Source organism: Podarcis melisellensis (genome assembly GCF_964234715.1).
Source record: "Podarcis melisellensis genome assembly, chromosome: 5".
In the NCBI taxonomy this organism is placed as follows: Eukaryota; Metazoa; Chordata; class Lepidosauria; order Squamata; family Lacertidae; genus Podarcis; species Podarcis melisellensis.
This window is the reverse complement of record NC_138537.1, coordinates 29,902,400-29,925,057: the sequence shown is the minus strand read 5'-3', so window position 1 is coordinate 29,925,057 and position 22,658 is coordinate 29,902,400. Positions and strand designations below refer to the sequence as shown.

General features: G+C 44.3%; 1 protein-coding gene across 1 annotated transcript; it reads left to right on the top strand.

Annotated features, from left to right (window-relative positions):
• Positions 1-482: 482 nt before the first annotated feature.
• Positions 483-22,024, top strand: LOC309370792 (guanylate cyclase soluble subunit beta-2-like). The gene is made up of 16 exons (XM_081912887.1): positions 483-1,333; positions 3,157-3,230; positions 6,114-6,208; positions 6,813-6,973; positions 7,469-7,568; positions 8,887-9,107; positions 9,542-9,653; positions 10,290-10,393; positions 11,351-11,567; positions 12,455-12,775; positions 13,935-14,083; positions 15,372-15,518; positions 16,592-16,746; positions 17,977-18,191; positions 19,083-19,193; positions 20,365-22,024. The coding sequence occupies exons 1-16, from the start codon at positions 1,331-1,333 to the stop codon at positions 20,514-20,516; spliced, it is 2,337 nt and encodes a 778-aa protein (XP_081769013.1). The 5' UTR covers positions 483-1,330; the 3' UTR covers positions 20,517-22,024.
• Positions 22,025-22,658: the final 634 nt, after the last annotated feature.

Here is a 22,658-nt window from a genome sequence, read left to right as displayed (position 1 = left end):
ACTCAGCCCCTGTGGGAAATGTGCTACTATTTCTCCAGCATGGCAGAGCTATCCTTCAGCATGAATTCTGTCGCAGCAAAAACCAGAAAGTGTCTTGGGAACATAGGAAGCTGCCTTATACCAAGCCAGAGAGCCAGTGTGGTGTAGTGGTTAAGAGCGGTAGTCTTGTAGTCTGGGGAACGGGGTTCGCTTCCCCGCTCCTCCACATGCAGCTGCTGGGTGACCTTGGGCCAGTCACACTTCTTTGAAATCTCTCAGCCCCACTTACCTCACAGAGTGTTTGTTGTGGGGGAGGAAGGGAAAGGAGAATGTTAGCCGCTTTGAGACCCCTGAAGGGGAGTGAAAGGCGGGATATCAAATCCAAACTCTTCTTCTTCTTCTTCTTCTTCAGACCACAGGTGCCATTTCTGTTGTCTTTTTGGTGCCTACTGAAGACTTTCATCTTCCAACAAGCCTTTCAAAGCAGAGATCTTTCTCGGTCTGCATCTGCACTGGAAATCCTTTGTGTGTTTGCTGCCCTGAACTGCTTTGGGAGGAAGGGCTGCATATCGATTTAATAAGTAAACAATCTAGCTCAGTATCGCCCACACCCAGCCCCACCTGGAGACACAAGGGATTGAACCTGAGACCTTTTTGCATGCAAAACATGTGCTCTCTTTCCAGACCTATGGCCCGTCCTCGGTTTCTGGCACCTTAAAGACTAACCAATTCATTGTGGCATAAGCTTCCCTAGACCACAGCCGGTTCCATCAGATGCGTGAAATGTAATCTAAAACAGCCCGCAGGCTTGAAGGCGCCAATCAGCCTCTTCGCGGCTCTTGTGGCTCTCCATTTCAGCACCAGAGACCCCTGGACAGCGCCTTCAGTTCCTGGCAGAAGCAACGACTCAGGCAAGGCAAGGCTGCGCTCCGGCACTTAGAGATGGAGGCGCTGCAGTCATGCAGCGCGCAGAAAGAGGCGCTGTTTTCGTGACGGGGCTGCTCAGATCCTAGGCAGTCAAAGGTGACTTCGTGGCAGGCCGATCGTAACCTTGCAGAGGAAGAAAGGACAGAGCCACAAGCCCGTTGTGAGGCTCGGGAGAAGAGGTGGGGGGTGGGGAGTGAGCATGGGGGCTGCAGGCTCGCCGCTCAGATTTCCGAGCCCTCGAGGAGAGGCTGGTTCCTTCCAAGGTGTCACGACATCCTAGCTCTCCGCCCGCGGAAAGGAGCTGGCCAGGGTCCCCGAACTAACGTGGCGTCTCCGGGGAAGGAGCAGAGAGCCAGAAGGATCACCCTGAGCGACGGGAATAAAGCAATGTTGCACGGTTCTATCGCTTGAGTCATGCGCCAGAATGGTGAGTAGCGACTGTTTGTCTCCCCCAACGATCTTCCACGGGTGGTTTTTGTTTTGAAAGTTAACAGAGGGATCCGGGATCCGGAGGAGATGCCGATGACTTTGTGTCAAATCGATTTTAGAAAAAGCCTCCTCTGAGCAGTGGGCATCTGGGAGGGACGTTGGGGGGGGGCGCGTTGCTGCCAGTTTAGCTCTGTTTTGCTTTTCCCGGAGAGAAAGAAAAGCAAGGGATCCTCAGCTACTTTGCTCCGGAGCAGCCCTAGTAACTTTGGAGCAAGGGCGCTGAGGACCCTGCTAAAGTCTTGCCAAGACCATCTTGGCAGAAGCCAGCGCCACGAACAGGGCGACCACGTCCACTCGACGCCCGTCAGTCAAGTGGCTGGAGGACCAGCATCAATAGATTCTGGAGATGGCAACCTGTAGCTGTCCCCTCCCTCCTCGCGTTAGTGGCCGATCCAGCCTCCAATGAAGTCCGAGGAACTGTGGCTGATGTCAATAGGGGGCGTCTGGCCGCACATCGGTCTGGATTCAGGAGGTAGTACAGTAAATAAAATATCCCGAAGCGCACAAGTGTCTGCTCGCGCCAAGTAAAAGTCAAGAAAAGAGTATTACGCACATTCTCATTTAAAACAAACAAACAAACAACAAAAACGGACAAGCCCAGTTGCCCCTGATTTGTTGTGGTGCGCTAGGACAGCGCTTGGTTTTGGCAATTCAGTTAGCGGCTTGGAGACGCATCAGCGCCCCTGGGCAGAGAGGCGCTGCGGTTACTAAGACTGCCAGCCTATCAAGACGCGCTTATCTCTAAGCTCGGTGGGATTCGGGGCTGATTCAATTCTGCTTCACACCTCAGAGCGTTTGATGCCTTCTCCTATTTATGGATCCTGGAGGCACGCAGAAGGAGGCAAGAGAGAAAGGTTCCCTGTGCAGCAAACTTGTAAAGGGTGGGGGTTGTGGAGGACATTCGTTTTTTAAGGAGCTCAGAGGGCGTCCAGAAGAAAAGTGTTTACTGATGAACTGGGGGAATAGGAAACTAAGAGGAGTGGGTGGGCAAGAGCTCACCGTAATTGTACTGACCCAAACAGGTCATTTTGATCAGGCACTTCTTCTGGGGATGCGCATATTCTGAATTACTAATCTGCACGACTATTACTGGACATCTAAAGTAGAGTCTTTTCTCATATGCTTTGTAACAGTACCAAAAATCAAGCAGACATACAGAGAAAGCTATGCAGAGAGTGTGCCCCTGAATCAGGAAAATGGCAAATTCTTCCCTGACTTTTAAGGGAACGGTGTGTTTGTTTCCTTTGCTCCTGTTTCTGTGCTTCTGCCCGGTAAGGATGTTGAATAGCAAGAACATAGGAAACTGCTCCATCTAGCTCAGTACTGTCAGGCTGACATGGTCACCTCAATATGTTGTTGGACTCATCAGCCACAGTCATAGAATCATAGAATGGTGGAGCTGGAAAGGACCACAAGGGTCATCTAGTTCAACCCCCTGAAATTCAGAAATCTTTTGCCCATTGTGGGACTTGAACTCACAACCCTGAGATTAAGAGTCTCATGCTCTACCAACCGATCTATCCAAGTCTGGAATGTAGACTATAATGGTCCGTTTTTAAAATTCTGAATTACAGCAAAATAAGCCTGAAGACACTAATAGTAAAGTTGGCCGATTCTGTATTCGATGCGTATTCGTTTTGTAAAAGCAAGCCAAAGTTTCATGTAATAAATATAAATGCAAATATCACCCAATGTGATGCAAATGTAGCTTTTTAAAAGAGAACCTTCTATTTCCCAAGTTTCATGCATTTGCTTTTGCAGTATGGCTTCATCAATACATGCCTGAAGTCTTTGGTGGTTGAAAAATATGGTGAAGAAGTATGGGAGAAATTAAGGTAATTTATACCTGGAGGAATTATTCATAGACTTTCTGTTTTGTTCCCTCTGTGATTTCTAATAATAATAATAATAATAATAATAATAATAATTCAGAAACACCTTTTAAAATCTTAGGAAGTGTCCTGCAAGGTACACGTTGACAAGTGCTTCGCTGTATGCCCACCAACACATCATAGTCTTAGACATAAGCCTAGTGAATAACAGGAGCATATGGAGTTTGTCCTACTGAGGTGGATCATTTGGTCTGTCTGTCAATCCCAGTATTGTCAACCCCAACCTTTGCCAACCCTACTGCATGCCAGATGTTTTGGGTTACAACTCTCATCTGTCTCAGCCAGTGTGGCCATGCTGATGGGAGTTGTAGATCTACCATAATCATCTAGAGAGGGCACCATGTTTGCAAAGGCTAGTACACTCTGCCAACAGAATTCAGAGCCTTGGGGTGGGTGGAGGGAATTGATACCATGGCAGCATTTTGCAAAGACACAACATTACTCAGTCAGGAAAGGAATATTGTTGCATGCCACCCCAATCTCTGAGCGGTGTGAGATTCTAAGGGTCCCAAGTGCTTACGAGGGTTTGTGTTTTCTTCGGAATGAGGGACAGCAGACACTGTGGTGTCTTCATGATATATGGTTTATTTACACATATATACAACCTGAGCCCACAATGGAGAGATTCACAGCAATTAACACCCCAAGAGGTTTTTGCTTTTCACCAAAGCCACAGCCTTGGATTGAAGCAGAAATCAAGCACCTCTTTCTCTCTCTCAGGCTTCCACCTGCTTCAATTTTTCAGCTCTTGCCTTTGTATTTCTAACTACCAGCTCAGGGAGGGGGGCCACCCATTTGTTCTCTGGCACCAAGCCACTTCCTTTGTTCCCTTAATGGCTCTTCACCTCACCAGGAAGCTAGCCTGGCTATTCCAGGAACTAGAAGAGGGCCAAGGCAACCTAACCCCCACAAGTCATAGCAATATGTATGGCTTTCAAAGCAGAGAGACTGAATACAGGGACTCCCCATTAGATTAAATCTATAGAATTGTAGCACCCCCAAAGGAGAGTAAAAGCACATACATGCCTAACATCTGGAAGCACAAGACTCTCATAATGACTCAGCATTTGTCCCCCGCCCCCGCCCCTGAAGAAAATGCCTTTAGCCAAATAATATTTAAGTGAAAGCAGAAGGAATACCATATTGCAGGAGAATGATTTCCCTGCTCTGAGGATAACCTGAAACAATTACTGAAACAAAGGCAAGAGATTGCCTCATCACACAATGCTACTCTCCTCTAACTGCTTTATTTGTTATGCAAAATGATATAGAATGGCATGTGGCTGGGTGAACATTTTTGTGACAGAGCAGCGGCTGAAAACTCATCATACTGGAATGAAGCCACATCAAATTTTGAAAGTATTACAGGAGGCTTCCTTAGGAAGGGTTATTAACTCTAACTGAAAGCATTATATTCTCCCTCCCTCCCTCTGGACATATTCTCTTGACTGCTATGGGCTTATTCAAGGCCCACATTTTAGGAGCATAGGAATCTGCCTTATACTGAGCCACTCCGCCAGCCCATCAAGTTCAGCATTATCTATGGGTGTGCTGAGACCTGGGGATTATTGCATTAGTTTCCTTGGTTATTATGCTAGTGCAACTCTCCTGGTTCTCTGGTTTCTAACATTCCTTTTACATTGCATTACCTGTTGTGGTATGGAACTGTGGCTTTCTGTTAGATAATAATAATAATAATAATAATAATAATAATAATAATAATAATAATAATAATAAAAAAAAATTATATTCCGCCCATCTGGCTGGGTTTCCCCAGCCACTCTGGGTGGTTTCCAACACAATATTAAAATACAGTAATGCATCAAAGCTTCCCTAAACTGGGCTGCCTTCAGATGTCGTCTAAAAGTCTAGTAGTTATTGTTCTTTTTGACATCTGGATCTACTGAGGTCCAGCTCTGAGAGTTCTGCAGTTCCCTCACTGGGAGAAGTGAGGTTACAGGGAACCAGGCAGAGGGCCTTTTCAGTAGTGGCACCTGCCCTGTGAAACATCCTCTCATCAGATGTCAAGGAAATAAACAACTCTCTGATTGAAGGCAGCCCTGTTTAGGGAAGTTTTTAATGTTTGATGTTTTATTGTGTTTTTAATATTCTGTTGGGAGCCACCCAGAGTGTCTGGAGAAACCCAACCAGATGGGTGGCATATAAATAATAAAGTTGTTGTTGTTGTTGTTGTTGTTATACAACTATCCCACCGTAAATTGCATTTGTACCAGGGACCATGGCATGACACAACAGCAGGTGTCATAGGACATGTCACTACCCTTTATGTGCTTCTGTTCCCTTATGATTACCTCATGAAAATGGTGGGAAAGAGCTATACCAGCAGGGCAGAATGTCTCATTTCACTGCTTGAAGCAAAACAGGAAGTGCTGCTGTTGTTGCCACATGCCTTCTACTGATGCTGCCAACCGTTCTGCTGACACCATGCACCTTTTCTCATCTGCTGTGGTCAGAGAAGCTGCACAGCCATCAGGGCCAATTTTCAATGAGATCTCAACCAAATAGATGTAATTGTGCCCAAAATTGGCATCGGTGGCAGCGGTGCTTCTCTGCCGATGGTAGAGGTGGCGGGCAGGTGGGACACCCGTGAGTGTGCTGCCGGAGGGCTTTGGCCCCCTGAAGCAATGGCCCCATCCTCTCTAATGACTGGGCCAGCTCTGGAACTATATGCCAGAATACTGCCCAAAATTTCATCACATGGCTTGATCCTAAGAGGGGTCAGTAGGGGCAGGCCAGCTGACTGAATGAGAGATTGAACCCTAAAAATGTTATTAAAATGCCAGCCAATATTTATTTCTATTACAGAGTCCAAACTGGAGTACAGGATACCTTTTTGACTTTTGAAGTTTACAGAGATGAAATCACAATGCAGCTGATTGATAAGGCATGCAAAATGCTAGGTACGTATGGCTTGGAAAATAATGCAGGCCTTTCTGCACCACTCCACCAGCAGACCCTCCAAGGGTCCTTATTTTCCAGGGATGTCCCTGATTTAGAGAAGCCATCCTGGTTTCTGATTTGATCCCACTTTTCCTTAGGATGTCCCTATTTTCATTGCAGAAATGTTGGACTTATCCGACCCCCGAGCCATCTGAAGGAGGCAATCCTGTATAGGGAATTTTTAAAAAAATGTTTAATGTTTTCTTATGCTTTTATATATGTTGGAAGCTGCCCAGAGTGGCTGGGGCAACCCAGTAAGATGTGTGGGGTATATAATATCATTATGGAATGGGATGTCCCCATTTTCATTAAAGAAGTATTGGAGGGTCTGCATCAGCCACCACGGTAAAGCACATTTAAAGCACATGACTTTCCCCAAGGAATCCTGGGAACTGTAGTTGGTTAAGGGTGCTGGGAATTGTAGCTCTGTGAGGGATAAACTACAGTTCTTGGTGTTCTTTCAGGAAAGTCATTAAATGCATTAAATGTGTGCTGCATACACAGCCCTAGTTAAACTGGGTTCTTGATCCTATAATATTAATTAATAGACAATTATTTCCCCAGATGTTCCCCCCGATATGGTCCTGAAGCAGTTTGGAGAATATTTCTTTGAATTCTGCAAGCGGTCAGGTTATGACCATATGCTGCGGACTCTGGGAGGGAACCTCTATGAATTTATAGAGAATCTGGATGCATTGCACAGCTACCTAAGTCTGTCTTACCAGGTAAGTGGAAATAACTTTAGTGATTCTACATACACAGCACATGTTCACAGCAGCATAATGTGAGATATGTCTATGATTATTATACATACTCTCACTGATTAGTTACTTTGGGTGTATTGACCTTGGGCTGGAAATATTTAGCTGCTGTTTGATTGCCTTTCTCCATTGCATATGGAGCATAGGTGCTTGAGTCCAGTCAGAGGTTTTTTTTGGGGGGGGGGCGGGGCGGGAAGAATCCAGAGAGATGTAACATTAATTCATGGAATTCCCCCTACCTCTTAGAACTTTGGACAACAACTTGTTTTTCTATATTTGTTCAATAGTGAGCTTAATTTCGGCCACACCTTGATTGTAATTTGGTAGAACCACCACCACAGCCCAGATCACGTGCTTAATTTGGTGCCCAGGAAGGTTGCCCATTTGCTTCAGGGCAATATTGAAAAATAAGCTGAGATATGAGATGCGTGATTATTAAGAACTCTGGGTGTTTTTCAGGAAATGAACGCTCCTTCATTTAGGGTGGAAAAGAATGAAGATGGGTCGATGCATTTGCATTATTACTCAGAGAGGCGAGGCTTGTGCCATATTGTTCCAGGTATGTAGTTTCCTCTGGAATGGATTTTGAAAGGTGGGATAGTCAGCTATTGGATTAATGTCTTCTGAATGTCCTGCACACTGTGTTTTTCTCTTTACAGACCTCTTCCAAACCCTCCATTCGCTATAAACTAGCAATTGTCCCAGTGGTGTGATGTAGTGCTGATTCCTGCCATCATTGTTATTATATATTTATTTAGAGAATAATAGCTTTGTAACAAAGACTGGCCCTCTATGCACTGACTGAAAAACAAACAAACAAACAGGGAAAAGGACTTAGTTAAAATGTCATAAATTTACGGTTGCCATATTTCAAGATGTAAAATTCACCCCAAAGAGGCAAAGAGTGATACTCAAATACACACTTTCTGGTTCTGCTGGCAAAAATCTGGACATTTGTCAATTTTTCAAAATTCCACATGGATGCTACTATCACTGTTTGAATCCCAGACATATCTGGGAAATTCCTGACATATGACAACCCTAATAAATTGCTATGGTGAGTCAAATGTTTAATTTGAAATCAATCTGGATTTGAGTTTCTTGGTGTCTCTGGTAACCTTTCTTTTACATCATGGCTGTTGGCTGGTATAATGGATGTATGATCTGTATTTTTTTATTGGTGCTGTTCCTGTGGGTTTTCATGGCCCTTGGCTAGAACAATAAACTTACGTTGTTGTATCATCTATTGGGCTGCCTTTGAAGACTTCTTGGATACTATAATTTGTCCATAATACAGCAGTTAGGCTGGTTGGTGTGGATTGTGCTATCAGAATGTGTTGAAGCAGGAACCACTGATGAGCTTTGTGGCACATGGGTGATCCAGACATGGGGGGAAATGCTGCAAACAAGTGTCTGCTAAAAGCAAAAGCAATGTCTCTAAGCTTAGTATTAGTTTAGGGTGAGGTGATGGAGGAAATAAAAAGAAAAAGGCAGAGTAGGGAGTAGGTGCAGAGAAAGATTTTTGCTCTCACTGACAAATCCAGTTTGTAATCAGAGGGATTTTTAAAAATTTATCTAGAAAGTAAATCCCTTCCCCTCTCCCACTCCAGAAACACTTTAAAAGTATGTAGCACCTGAGCCCCTGGACCCATTTACTTGTAATTTAGCAGATTTTATCCAATCTTTATGGGCTACAATACCTGCAAATTTCATGCACTTCTGTTAACAGAGGGGGAAAGTTATAGCCATTCAACAAATCCCAATTTGTGAATGGAGGCAAGAGAATGAATCAGACCCGAACCCCCAAGCATCAAACTGGCGTTTAGAACAAATCACTCCATATCCCCAATAACATCTTTTTTTTCCTTTTGCTTCAGGAATCATTGGTGCAGCAGCTTTGGATTTTTTCAACATTGAAATTTCCATGGAAATAGTCAATCAGTCAGAAGAAGAAGAAAGAACAGGGAAAAAGGAACACATTGTATTTCTTGTGACACAAAAACCTGTATTTTCATACAGAAGGCGAAATAAGTTCTCTTCCTCTTCGCCGTTCCGTTCAAGTTCCGGAACACTGGTGGAAAAACAGCTGAATAAAGAGGTACTGTGATATTCATTTTTGTATGTATGTATTGGCAGGAAGACCTATATATAAAATATATAGCATCGAAGCAGTTTTAAATTAATAGGAAGTCATCTTCTTTTACATCATCATCATCATTGAAATTACTATTACTATTAGTATTGCTACTATTATTATTGTTGAAAAAAGAAAACAGGTGTCAATATAAGACACTTCATTTTCAGAATCCAGGCATATGCTCAAAACTCTGGATATTTGCCTCCAAAGAGTTTGAAACAGTGAAGGATATTGGAAGATATCCGAAGCGCATTCCAATTCAAGAGTAGGAAGAAATTTAAGTTGCTTGTGCCTTCCATTACTACATTAATTATTTTGCTAATGCAAAGACCTTGGTACACTTCTCACTTTTAAAATTTTAACAGTTTGGCAATTGTTTTGGGTTCATTCCACAGGATACTGAAAGAGCCACGAACAAGAACAGGGATAAAGCCAGCCCGCCTTCGACATGCCCTGTCAAGAAAAGTCACTGGGAAACAATTAAAGGAATTGTGACAATAGGAAAAGGTAAAAGTGTAACTTTCAAAAAGCATTGGACACCATTCATTAATACTTTCAGTATGGCATTTAAAACCCAGGCTTTTTCATTAAATATTATTAATTTCTATCCCATCTTTCCTCCAAGGAGGTCAAGATGGTGGACCTTCTTCATTTTACCCTGATAACAATCTTGTGCAGTGGGTTAGGCTGAGAGATGATGAATAGCTCACGGTCCCCCAATGAGCTTCATGTCTGTGTTGGGATTTGAACTCTGTTCTCCAAGGTCCTAGCCCAACACTCTAACCACTACACCATGGTGGCATCCCAGTAAAAACGACCACGTTGTATTAAGGAAAAACACAGGATAATGGTTGTGTTTACATGTCATAAATTTTTATTCTTGAAAACCCTTTCCAGGTTCTAATTTATAGTGGAAACCTCTTTAGCCTGTTCTTCCAATCATATTATATTCATACACATGGAAAATCCCCATGTGCATTATTCTGGAGTTCTTGGAGGAAGACGGAGGGAAATGAATGAATATTTATTTATGAATGAGAATTAAATTATCTTGCAGAATCATGCTACTTGAATAATGGTACTGATTCTATCGGGGAATTATGGTAGGATTGAAATTACCCCCCCCACCCTCCCATATTGCAGGACGACTTCTGAAAGGATTTGATCCTGTCTACCCTAAGACCCTCTGCATCGATCCGAAGACATTTTGCAATGGGCTTCCTTTCCACATTATATTTGATGAAGAGGTGAGTCAAACTAATGATAACTCGTTTCCCTACATATGTGAACCAAACGTAGCCATTCTGCAACACAATCTTCTGCATAGCAACTCAGAAGAAAATCATAGTGAGTTCAGTGGGACTCGTTCCAAGACAAGTAGGCATAGGATTACAGATTCAATCACCTAATGTAATAAATTGTTTACTGCTACTGCCTACTGTTGACCTAGAAGCTTGTTCGCATGATAAGTTAACCTGAGACATTCTGTTTCATAATATATTAATACCGGGATTAATAACTACCCTTCCAGTAGTTAGCTGCTGAAAATTGCCCAGACGGCAATCGAGCATCGTCTTATAGCCTAATTTTCACCATTATTCCAGCATGCTCCCAGTAATACTGTTATGTGAGACAATGCAAAATCCACTCCAGCCATTAAGTAGAGAAGCATGGGATGGGGGCTGTGCAGATCAGTGTGCTGCCTCTGCCCCCTGTCACTCTTCTGATGGTGTTCCATCGATGGTAGGCCAATCTTCTAAAGCAGGAAGCCTTCTGTCCCTTCCCTGCATGCATTCAGGGTTCTAAAATGTACAGCAAAGCTTTCATGCGTACAAGAGACCCCTCACATCAGAAGATCACTCTCCAACTCATGGAGGATGGTCAGAGCAGCAGCAAGGGGTTGGAAATAGTGGACTTCCGTCTCATGTTTCCTTACCTTTGGGATGGGGGACCTTTGGCCCTCTGGATGTTGTTGGACTCCAATTCCTACCAGCTCCAGCAAGCCTGGCCAATGATCATGGACAATGGGAGTTACATCCCCAACCTTGCTACTGCCCTATCAACCTAGTGATAATGCTACCAGGTGGTTGGCTCTGTGGTGCTACCATTCCATGCTGGCTGCTCTCGTTCTTACTCCAGAGGTAGGATTGCAAGACAATTCTGAAGGGTGCTGATGCTAAAGAGTTGTGATTCTATCTTTTAAGCTTAGAGTGAAGCAAGCCGGAGTCAGCATTCAAAAGATCGTGCCAGGCCTTCAGACACTGGGCATTCGCCTCAACCAATATTTCAGTATCGTACGTCCTGAAGTGAAATTCACCATCTCCAGTGTCCAGAAATTTATCAACAGCCAGTTTGTTTTCCGGACCAAGAGGGAGATGATGCCAGAATCTTGGAAGCAGCGTCCTATGTTAGAACTGAGAGGTAACTCATTGTCTTCATAAATATCAGGGTCAGGCATGATTAAGGCGACTAGATGAAGAGCTGGCTGCAGGGCTGGGCAACCCTTGAAGGGTGGTAAGGCAGTTGCTTCAGGCAGCAGGCTCTGAAAAGCAGCAGATCCAGGTTCTGAAGAGTGGGACACCCACTCCCCACCCACTGTTACTCCCCACTGCCTGTCGCCTGGACAGTAGCAAATATGGGAGCACCCTCCCCCCAAATCTATTCCCTACCCCCCCCCCCCGAATTCTGAAATTGTGTCTTCATTGTAATAATTAAGACAACTTTTTATATGTTCTGGGTGCTAGGATTCTTTTCCCGTGTTGCAGTCATGGGATTGGTTTTATCACGTGTTTTCATTCCACATTGTGGGAAGTGGTGGAGACAGGATGTTTTTACTACTGTGTTTCCATGATGTAGGACATTTGTCCTTTGTTCTCTCTTTGCCTTATGATGCTGAAGAGGAAGGAGCTGAGTTACGATGCTCCAGGTGTATATATGCAAATAAACATAGTTTCGCCATAAAGCTGCACTACTGAGTCTGAATGCTGACTGCCTATACTCTGCTGATCCTGAAGTGTGCTGATGCCTCTGAGGTATCAGTCGCTGTGATGTTCGAACTGGAGAAAGATTTTGAATCTCCCGACCGACCAGGGGGGAAAGAACATGCCAGTAGGGCATGTGTCTCTGCTAGACTCCTACTCATGTGTAGGACCTCCTGACACTGGGTGGAATAGAAGTCTAGTGAAGGGTTGGAAGTTTAACAATGCAGATATCATCTGGAGGGAAAGAACAGCAACCAAAAACTTAAATAACTAGAAGGAATGGCATGCAGGAAACGTACCTGTGATTCTGTATTTTTTTTAAATCAGGTCAGATGATTTGGATGGAGTCTGTCCAGTGCATGCTGTACCTTTGCTCCCCTCTCCTGCGCACGCTGCATGAGCTGGAAGAGAGGCACATGCACATCGCTGACATTGCCCCCCATGATGTCACCAGGGATTTGATCCTTCTGAACCAGCAGCGGCTGGCTGAGATGGAGCTGTCCAATCAGCTCGAGAGGAAGAAAGAGGAGCTGCGGATTCTGTCAAAGCATCTCGAGGAGGAGAAGAAAAAGACGGAAGCCCTTCTCTATGCCATGCTCCCAAAGCATGTGGCCAACCAGCTCAAAGAAGGGAAACGAGTCGAGGCAGGTGAATGAGCGTGAGGCAGATAAAACATTTGGGGCCAATGTGCAGGTGCTTAAGTTGTAAGGAAGACCAAAATGAGAAACTTCAGAGAAAAATTGGTCCAGGCTCCCTTTCCCCCTTACTCTAATGTTGCCATTAACCATTCATTTTAACACCAAGGGTTGGAAACTTGGGGTCCTTCACAAATTTGTTGAACTTCAGCTCCAGTCTCCCACCCAGTCAGTATGGCTAATAGTCAGGGAAGAAGGTAGTTCATCGGTGTTCCCCAGAGCACCTCCATGGTTTAGAGGGCACATACTTCTAATTATCAGATGCTAGGGAGAAAGAACAAGGGAGGGCTGTTCTTATCAGGTCTTGCTTTGGAAGCTTGTAGGAAGCATCTGGTTCTCTACTGTGAAACTAAATGCTGGACCAGATGAACTTTTGATATGATCTAGCAATGCTCTTCTTGTTTTTGTATGGATGGAGAGTTAAGCATGTGCTTAACTCTTATAACAAAAGGGACTGAATCACTCTTGGCCTAGCTCAGGGTGGAGAATCAGTGACTCTCCAAGTTCTGTTGGACTACAACTCTCAACATCCCAAACCAATGGCCATTGGAGGCTTTTGGAGGGCCAGAGTTTCCCCATCCTCAGGCTATATCATGCATGTATATATGTATGCATATATAATTTTATAGCTGGCTGTTAGGGTCTTTTGCTGTGCAGGTCCGTGAATTTTAGCTATATAACTGCCAAGGGCCTTCTGGCGGTTCCCTCACTGTGAAAGCCAAGTTACAGGGAACCAGGCAGAGGGCCTTCTCGGTAGTGGCACCTGCCCTGTGGAACGCCCTCCCACCAGATGTCAAAGAGAACAACAACTACCAGACTTTTAGAAGACATCTGAAGGCAGCCCTGTTTAGGGAAGCTTTTAATGTTTGATGCATTACTGTATTTTAATATTTTGGTGGAAGCCGCCCTGGGGAAGCCCAGCCAGATGGGCGGGGTATAAATAAAAAATATTATTATTACATTATTATTACATTTTTTAGATTACTAGATATCTACTAGATTTTTTAATATCTAGATATCTAGGAATGAATGAATAACTTGAGTATAGGTACAAGTCTTGACCACGTTTATTCACTAAACTATCCCTAACCTTTGTCCTTTTGGGCTTGCAGGAGAGTTTAAAGAGTGCACCATATTATTCAGCGATGTTGTAACTTTCACCAACATTTGTGCCCAGTGCGAACCTATTCAGATTGTCCTCCTGCTAAATGCGATGTATCTGCGATTTGACAGGCTGACCACAGTGCATGATGTCTACAAGGTCAGTGACAAATGTTCAGCCACAATTTCATGAAAGTGATGTTAGGGGGAAAGATGTCAAGGACCATTTCTACCCCCTCCTCTTCCTCCTCGCCCCTTGACACCTTGTAATTCCCTGCTCTCTTTGGCTCCACCTTCTCAGCAGCCCCTATAAAAGAAAGGAAAAAAGAGATGGGTAAAATTCTCCTGTCTTATTCCCGATACCTGGGCTCTGATGCCCCCATTCCTTTTGCTTTGTTCTGCCCGAATCCTGTCTAAAGTGTGTGCATCTTCTCCGTCTGCTTACCCTTAATGTGTGGGTGGGGGTGGAAATGTCTTTGGGATGACAATGTGGGCAAGGCTCTCACATGCCCACTGCAGCCTGTTGAAAGACATCAGGTGGGCCTGAGGGAGTGGGATGCAAGTAGCAGCAGCAAAATGCACAAAGGAAGTTGAGGAGGAAGTGTGCTGACTAGCACACAGCAGCAAGGGAGAGATAAAAAGCAAAGGTGACCTCTGGCCCCATGAGGTTGTTTGGAAGGAATATGAATTGAGAGTGGGAGAATAGGAAAATGGGGTGCGGGGAGGAGTGGTAGAGAGGCTGTGAGAGAAACATCTGTGAAAGAAAGGGATAGCTGGGGGGGGGGGAGGAGAGGGCAGTAAATCTGAGGTTACAAACTCTGTGGCAAGCCTGAGATGCCAGAGAGAATTTATGAGCACTGCATATAACAAAGAGGATCCTGTGCTGAGAAGCTACTAGGGAAAATCTGGAGTAAGGAACCATTCTTGGGCTCTGAGGTCACCCTGTGTGTTGTTATAGGGAGCAAGAATCCTGACTGTTTTCCTCTGAGGCCCTGGTCCATTCTATGGCATCTGTGCACTGGCTTATCAGTAGCTGTATCAGAAGAGAGGGTGGCCGTGATTAAAAAAAAAAACGCCGTGCAAAATCACATACAGAATGCATTGTAATGCTTTAGTTTCTTGCAGAACAAAAAAAGTTTGCGTTATTGTTCTAAACAGCAATGTTACGTCTTAAAATAATTTGAATATCAGAAATGTGAGAATTCCATGCTAACGATATTTCACACTAACCCTCTCTCCCCGATACCAGATCTTAAAATAATTAGGCAAGTCCTAACTAATATCATAATTCATTCATTGATTTATAAAAGTATTTATAGTGTTAACACGCCACCCCAATCTCTGAGCGGCGCGAGGTTCCAGGGGTTCCAGGCACTTACCCTGGAATAATAATAAGCTCAGGCAGAGACTGTTGGCATGGCAGGGTTTGTCCGCTTCTTTTTTTAAAGGTGGAAACCATAGGAGATGCCTACATGGTAGTAGGGGGTGTTCCTGTGCCTGTATCCACACATGCTGAACGGGTTGCCAACTTTGCACTGGGAATGATCATAGCTGCGAAAGACATAAAGAATCCAGTGTCTGGGAATCCTATTCAAGTGAGTAGCTAATAGACACATGCACATCATCTGCTTACTATTTGCAAATGGAGATGGCGCAATGTAGGGCCATAATGATCAGCAATCTCAGACTTGATTTGTGCGTCATGTGCAGTAAATTGTAGGCTTCTAGGCTGTCATAATAAAAAAAGCCAGTATGTAAAAGATCCCGTTGGTTGGCTCGACAAGTTCGCTGGGATGACTAAAGACCAACGTCCCAAAGGCCATCAGTTCTTGTCAATTGCAAGATACTTAATGTGCACACAGAGCTCTGAACCCTGCAAGGGTACCATAATTCAGTTCAAGGGAACAGGAAGCTTTGCGCATGCAAAGAGATGAGTGTGTGGAGCTGGCTTGTGCATTAACACAACAGGGATCCCTGATCATGCAGGAGGGCAAGTCTCTGCACAGAGAGATTTGGACTGGGGGATATATGGCTAAAGGTTCTGTTTTTATACATGAGATATAAGGGCTAGAAGGACAGGAGACCATGAGCACACACAAATGTCTCTGCAGGATTGGTCTTGAGGCCTGAGATTCCCCCATTCCAGTTATAGAAGTTCCCATTTTGTGTCCTCAATAACTCCATTTTCTTTTAAAGGGTTGGGGATGTTGAGCAAGACCTTCCTGGTAGATTGTGTCCTCCTGTGTCAGCTGTAGTAATGTCCTTGCAAGCGTGATCGAGAGAATTGCACTTATTTTCAGACCTTTGAATTCAGGGCTAGAGCTTCAGTTTCTGTCTCTCAGAAAGAACAGCCTGATAGATTTGCTTCCCACTGTGCACCACAATGCTTATGAATAGTATCAATTTTTATGAAGAATTACTATGGCCTGGGTTCAACAGTGCTTACAAGCCATTTTGGCATGTAAGCAGTATATAACTTTATTTTATTATTATTATTATTATTATTATTATTATTATTATTATTATTATTATTAAACAGAGTTCATCATAGGGAACTGTGGATTATGGCTTGTGACTGTTTAGTTTGTGTTTAGAACTTATGGATAGATTGTGCTTGAAACGAAACCTGTTGTGGAAGTGATCTTTTCCCCAAAAAACTCTTGCTCAGATCAGAGTTGGGATCCACACAGGGCCTGTCCTTGCTGGAGTTGTTGGAGAAAAAATGCCACGTTATTGCTTGTTTGGAGACACAGTGAATATAGCATCCCGGATGGAGAGCCATGGGGTACCAAGCAAAATTCACCTGAGTGCCAGCGTTCATCAGTGAGTAAGCTCTGAGACAATCCATTAATAGTGCTTTGCACTGAACTCTTGACTTGGCATAGGGCTGTTAATGGCTACTATTCATAAGGAATAGATTGCCTCCTGTATCAAAGGCAATATGTCTCTGAATATCAGCTCCTGGGGAGCACCCACACCCACCCACCCTTGTGATAGGATAGTGTCTGCTTTCTTATTGGAGCTACTTTAAAAGTATTTAGATTTGTTCCCAAATTAGTGGAGTTAATTACCAAATGTTCCCTTCCTACAAAAATACATGTCATTTACATTTTGGCTGTTGAGCTCTACTTTACTGGGGAATGGTGATTTTTGTGGTTGTGGTTTTGAAAATACAAGATAGATGATGGCACGATTTAGAGCACAGAAGTTCCTAAAATGGTTTGTTCACAGATGATGGTGACCTAGCTATAGCAACATCATCCAAAAAGAAGCCTTAGATTCTGGGTGTAGATTCAACCTTCCACACTCAAGATCCCCTAGGGTTAACATGAGATCCTTGTTTTGCTGAAAATTGCAGTGTGATCATTTTTAGTGCAGCAATTTGGGTGGTGACATGGAATGTCTTGTTTGTCTGCCCTGGCTGAGATGTACTTTAAATGAATGTTACAAGAGAACAATGTGGAGAGAGGCATTAATGTAGACAAGAAGCCTTATAAGAATCCTTGCTTCTGTGAAGGGATGAATTACTGCAATAAAATGCATGTTTCCACCTGCGTTTTCTGCATTTTAAAGAAAATAGCCATTGACTTTAATTAATTCTGAATGAGTGTTGGTTTTTTTAGATTCTAGTATTTATTTATAGCATCCTACCTGAATGGGCCCCACCAATTTGCACTGAACACTGGGACATAAGCATCATTGTATAAGAACAGTGATATTGCTAAGTGCTGACAAAAGGGCAGGCACAGTTCATGCCATTCAGGACAGTCATAACACCACTAATATTTCAGGCAGGTGCAGAGCCTGTGCTTGAAGGTGTTGGGCTGTGAGTTCAGAGCCATCATTCTATAGCCATGAGTCATTCTGGAAGGCAAGCATTTCAATGCATGTTCTTTTATAGGCTTCTGCTTGTTAAATTACCATTGTGTCACCATTCCAGGTCTTTCAACAGAACCTATGTTGAACTTTCCACATTAGAGGCTGATATAATTATTGTCATTGCGCCATTTTCATAACCCACTGCTTAGATGTGCTGCTTTATTTATGTTTCAGGTGCCTAAAGGACAAGAATTTTGAAATGATGGAAAGGGGAGAAATTGATGTCAAGGGCAAAGGGAAAATGCACACTTACTTCCTGGTCCAGAATACAATGGCAACTGAGGATGAGGTCATGGGAAGACCACCGAGGGATCCTGTTCCCAGCCATGAATCTGCTCAACTGTCTCTCGAGTGCAGCGCTGAAGCATTCCAAAGCACATGTCCACAAGGTAGAGGAAGGAGAACAAATGGACTCCTTTTTATTTCATCATTTTGCTGTTTCTGATGCTCAGGCCATGAGTGCCCTTGCTTATGTTGTCAGCAGGGCATCACCCATCATGCACTTTATCACATACACAGCCCAACAAGATAACAACAAGAATATGCCCACAGCACAGGAATCAATCTGCAATCATAACAATCAACACACACACACACACACACACACACACACACACACCACTAAAACACAAAAACAAATCTCACTACAGCCAGCCAAAGACAACCAATCACACCCTAGGCCACCCCCAACATCTCTCACTACCAAGGAAATACAACAAGCAAATAGGAAGAGAACCCACATGTGATGCTGTCACAAAACCCCACACATACACTAAGTAGAAGAATAGAAGCATGGCCACCCCACCCCACTCACCATTCCTCCCTCCACCTCTTCCCCCCTTTTCTTCCTAATGTAACGGTAATGTCTCACAACAAATGAAACTGATCTGTAGAAAACGCAGCTTGAAAAAAGAGACATTGCGGGTATTTTTGTAAACTAAGAAATCTTAATAAAAATATATTTGAGAGAGAGAGAGAGAGAGAGATCAGCAGACTTGAGGGAACTCCAAAGTTAACAGAAGCATAAAATAATTTTTTTGATATTGGGAAACAAGGGACTCCAAGAACATCCCGATGGGAAATGAGCAAGCTACGTAGTCATGGAAAGCTGACTGAATGTTGAGGGGTGGGGAACAGAAAACCAGGTGGAAGGCAAAACAACATGGAGTATTGTGTTGGAGGACACGGCTGACTTACTGGAAAAGTTAACAGGAGAAGCCATACTACAATATTTTGCTGTAAAAAATAAATGACACGTACCTATTTCTATTCCTTTTCAGATTCAGATGAGACATCGCTTCCCATCATAGCAATGAAATATGCAGATAGCCCCATAGAAGCACACACCAGTGTCAAAGGAAGAAATGAATCAAGAGCAAAGGACTTAGCAGGTATTAAGAAGTCAGGCAGAAGTTAGGGTTTGTGGGAATGGGGCTAGGATACACCCCACCTCTGGGGTGGGGCAATGGTCCTGAGGGGCTCTATCCTTGGTAGCAGTGACCAAGGCCAGCAGCCAAGCTGCCTGCCCAGCCCAGCCCAGTTGCCTCTCACCCACCCAGTGGGTCTCCTCACGGGAAGGCAGGGAGGGAAGAGGTGGAGACAGAGAATGACAACAGAAAGAACGTAATCTGGGGCATGGAGGGGCACCCTGCCACCACCTTCACCATCAAGAGTAGGCGGGGTGGCAGAGGGAAGAGGGCAGCAACGTGGGGGTCACAGTGTGATGATTTGCCTTGCCCCCACCCTCCCAGGGACAGTCCTGCCAGGATTCCAATAACTTCAACCTTGGATGGGAGATACAGCAGTCATGTTTGCCTTGTTGCCCTGCCCTAAGAAATAACTTGATGTTGATAGAAAACTCTATGATTCTATGATACTAACATCATATGATGCACCAGTTTGCATTCATGCTACTGGCTCTCAAATTGCGGCATATTCAAGTTAGTCGCTGAGTAGAGGCATAGCAAGGGTAGGTATTCATTTGGGAAGAAGGAAAACAGTCTAACCCACAAACTAACCTATAGCTTCTGGAGATATTTCAAGGCAAGCAGCCTGGCTTTTGCTTGTTTTAGCTTTGGCCCCTGTGAAATGGGAGGCTGTTTCAGAGTAGCTTTTTAAGAAAATCTCTCAATGTGTTCTAAGCAAAATCTTTGTCCTATAGTACTCAAATATATATTGATGAGGCAAGAAGACACCTAAAAAGGGTTTATTCTGCACAGAGTGGAGTGTAGAGGGGTGTTGGGAGAGGATTCCTTCAACATAACACTGAGATAGCCAACACGGTGCCCATTAGATGTTGTCACACTACAACTCCCATCATGCTGGCTGGGGGTGATGGGAGTTGGAGTCCAATAACATCTGGAGGGCACTGCATTGGGTATCCCTGATGTAGCACATAGCACTTAGCGCTGAAAACAGAGCTTCTCATCGCGGTTCTCTCCATTCTCAGGCTTTAAAATGACCCCAGATTTTCAAGATCATGTTAGACTCAGGCTTGATGCTGTTATTCAGACAGGGCCTGCCATCTTTAAGAGCTCTCATGGAAGGAACATGTCTTTACAGGCAAACCTCGTGATTCAGAGACCAATGTAAGTCTCCATGGTGACCAGCAGTCAAGCAAAGATCCTTATCGTCTTACACAAGGCAGAAGCAAGCCAGCAGCAGCGGCGCCGCGGATCAGGAACGTCCGATCCAATTTCTGCAATTTGCTTTAAGAAGCTCCTGAGTTTTAAAGTCGAAGAGTACAAGTGTGTTCTGTAATGTAATGTTTTGCTTGTTGCTCTCCTGGAGTCCTGACTTCACATACAGTAGTAGTACATCAAGTGCACTGATATTGACATATTTTGAAATCACTGGTAGCAATAATGAAGCAAACTCTGGGTATTTCCCTGTTTGCAGTCTTGACTTGTTTTCCGTGTATGAACATGACACATCTTGTTGTGTGAGATTGAAGGGAGTTGTGCTCCAGGTGTCCACGTATTTAAAAGTCTTTGTCACCTTATCCCCAAACTGTGTTTGACTTCCAAAAAAAGAAAAAGAAAGTAGAAACATAGGAGGATATAATTGGCATGGCAGTGCATTTAAGCTTTACTAAGGGCTCATCCAGACTTTGCTTTTGTGCTGTGTTTTCTAGGCACAGCTCTGCGCTTTAAAGCTCTGTGCTCAAGCGCTCCCCCCCCCCCGTGCTTTCCCCACAAAATCCCACTCTTTACCACTGAATCAGAACAAGTGGCGAATTGCCATTTGTTCCGATTCAGTGCTAAAGTCTTCCTGGGGAACGTGGTGGAGGAAAACAAAGTTCTCAGACATGGACCAAGAATGGTCCTGTGCCTGGGAAAGCATGGGGCAAAAGGTGAGTGTGGATGACCCCTCAGACAATGGTCAGTGGAAGCTGTTTCACTTAGAATTTAAATCGCTGAATATCCCCTGCCCCTCTTGCTCTCTACACCCACATACATAAACAGTATGATATAGGGATCTGCGTGTTTTCCTTTTAAGGATGAAAGCAGCCCAGAGAAGGATCTGCAGCTGGAAGGAAAGAGTTACATAGCTCCTTTCCCCTCCCCTCAGTCCTGTAAATGGTAAAGGTAAAGGGACCCCTGACCATTAGGTCCAGTCGTGGCTGACTCTGGGGTTGCGGTGCTCATCTCGCTTTATTGGCTGAGGGAGCCAGTGTACAGCTTCTGGGTCATGTGGCCAGCATGATGAAGCCGCTTCTGGTGAACCAGAGCAGCGCATGGAAACGCCATTTACCTTCCCGCCAGAGCAGTACCTATTTATCTACTTGCACTCTGACGTGCTTTCGAACTTCTAGGTTGGCAGGAGCAGGGACCGAGCAACGGGAGCTCACCCTGTTGCGGGGATTCGAACTGCTGACCTTCTGATCGGCAAGTCCTAGGCTCTGTGGTTTAACCCACAGTGCCACCCGTGTCCCCTCAGTCCTGTACTAGGCCCTGAAACACCTTCACTAGCATTACATGGAAAAAAAGAGAACAGAATGTATTTTGATTTCACCCACAACTGTTTTATATCTTAGTTTCACCCATGTTAGTAAAAATCAGAAAAGGTTAGCAGCCATGGTTGCCATGCATAGCTCACTGGAAATCGATGGCTGGTTTCCAAGCAAATTCCATATATGCAGATCTGTATGAGTGTCACTGAGAAGGCACCTTCCTGGTGTTTGGTATAGTTTCTACTTGGACAATAAATGTTTTATATGAGACATCAAATTAGCACTTGCTTTGTGGCATGAAAGGAAGCGCCTATCATTTGCAAAGTGATCTTTTAGTAAGAATGTCATTCTTTGCCAAAGGCCTCATTATTGTGAAATGTTTCAAACCCCAACTCCCTCAACAATTCCTCATAAGCACCATCACCTCTCTGGATCTGGACCCCACACCTCTGTTGATTCAGCCCAGAACAACAGCAGCCTTTTTTGCTGCTGCATCACACTGTTGACTCATGTTAAGTCTGTGGTCCACCATGACCCCTAGAACCTCATGCATCCCCGACAACCCCACTTGTCACTTTCTTCCAGAATGATGAGGAACTACCAGTGATCACTCTTTGGGCTCAGTCTGCCAATCAGATACAAATCCACCTAACAGTTACTGCATCCAACCCATGCCCCACTAGCCTCTCTGCAAGAATATCATGGGGGCCTTACTGAAATCCAGATACACTATGTCCACAGCATTCCCCTGATCCACCAAGCCTGTGATTCCATGAAAAAAAGAAATGTGAGTCATCTGGCATGACTTGCTTTTGAGAAAGCCATGCTGGGTCCTAGCAATCTCAGAATCTCCCTCTAAGTGCTCACAGACCAACTGTTGAATTATCTGCTCTAGGACCTCTCC